The 596-nt window shown below is 37.8% G+C and overlaps 1 protein-coding gene across 1 annotated transcript in view; it reads left to right on the top strand.

Annotated features, from left to right (window-relative positions):
- The window catches only part of LOC119592350 (protein SpAN-like), an 11,053-nt gene that overhangs the window by 2,197 nt on the left and 8,260 nt on the right, over window positions 1-596 (top strand). Inside the window, exon 3 of the mRNA XM_037941177.1 lies at window positions 440-523. Coding sequence (XP_037797105.1) covers window positions 440-523 — 84 coding nt within the window. The remainder of the gene's footprint in view (window positions 1-439; window positions 524-596) is intronic.

Genomic DNA, 596 nt, shown 5'->3' with positions numbered 1-596 from the left:
AACGGGGACACGGATTGAAAATATAAATATGGTGATGTTTAGATGAAGTCTTAGTAATTGGAATTGAAAGGAAGAGCCGATAGATAGACCTATGTATCAAGAGTTTATTCCTTCATCTGTCCTTAATATCACTAAAAATATTAAAATCAATTTTTGATCTTTTAACCCAAATAGGTTTGCAATATTGTCATGACAAATTATTATTTCACAACTGAATATACAAATGAACGCATGAACAAAGGTGCAACAGCTAAACACAATAGATACATATATAAACACTTAACCAAGGCTGTAAGACAAGACCAAACAAACAGCGACAGAATAGGATAAACACTTGATTAATACATGCATAAACAGCGAGGGGCCAAATATGTGTAAACAAATATAAGAATAAGGAGATAAACCCGAACCAGACTGAAGAAACGAGTGTCACCCTCAGGCGGCGATCATCAGGCACGAGCTGGGCCACGCGCTCGGTCTATTCCACGAGCAGACCCGCGCAGACAGGGACGATTACGTGCAGGTCGGTGGTCAGAAATCTTTTTAAAAAATGAAATTGAAATGTGATGATGTGTATATCGAAGAATCAAATGTGC

The sequence above is a fragment of the Penaeus monodon genome, chromosome 30 (assembly GCF_015228065.2).
Source record: "Penaeus monodon isolate SGIC_2016 chromosome 30, NSTDA_Pmon_1, whole genome shotgun sequence".
Taxonomy (NCBI): domain Eukaryota; kingdom Metazoa; phylum Arthropoda; class Malacostraca; order Decapoda; family Penaeidae; genus Penaeus; species Penaeus monodon.
The sequence above is the reverse complement of the archived record's forward strand: the minus strand, read 5'-3'. Positions and strand labels throughout refer to the sequence as shown.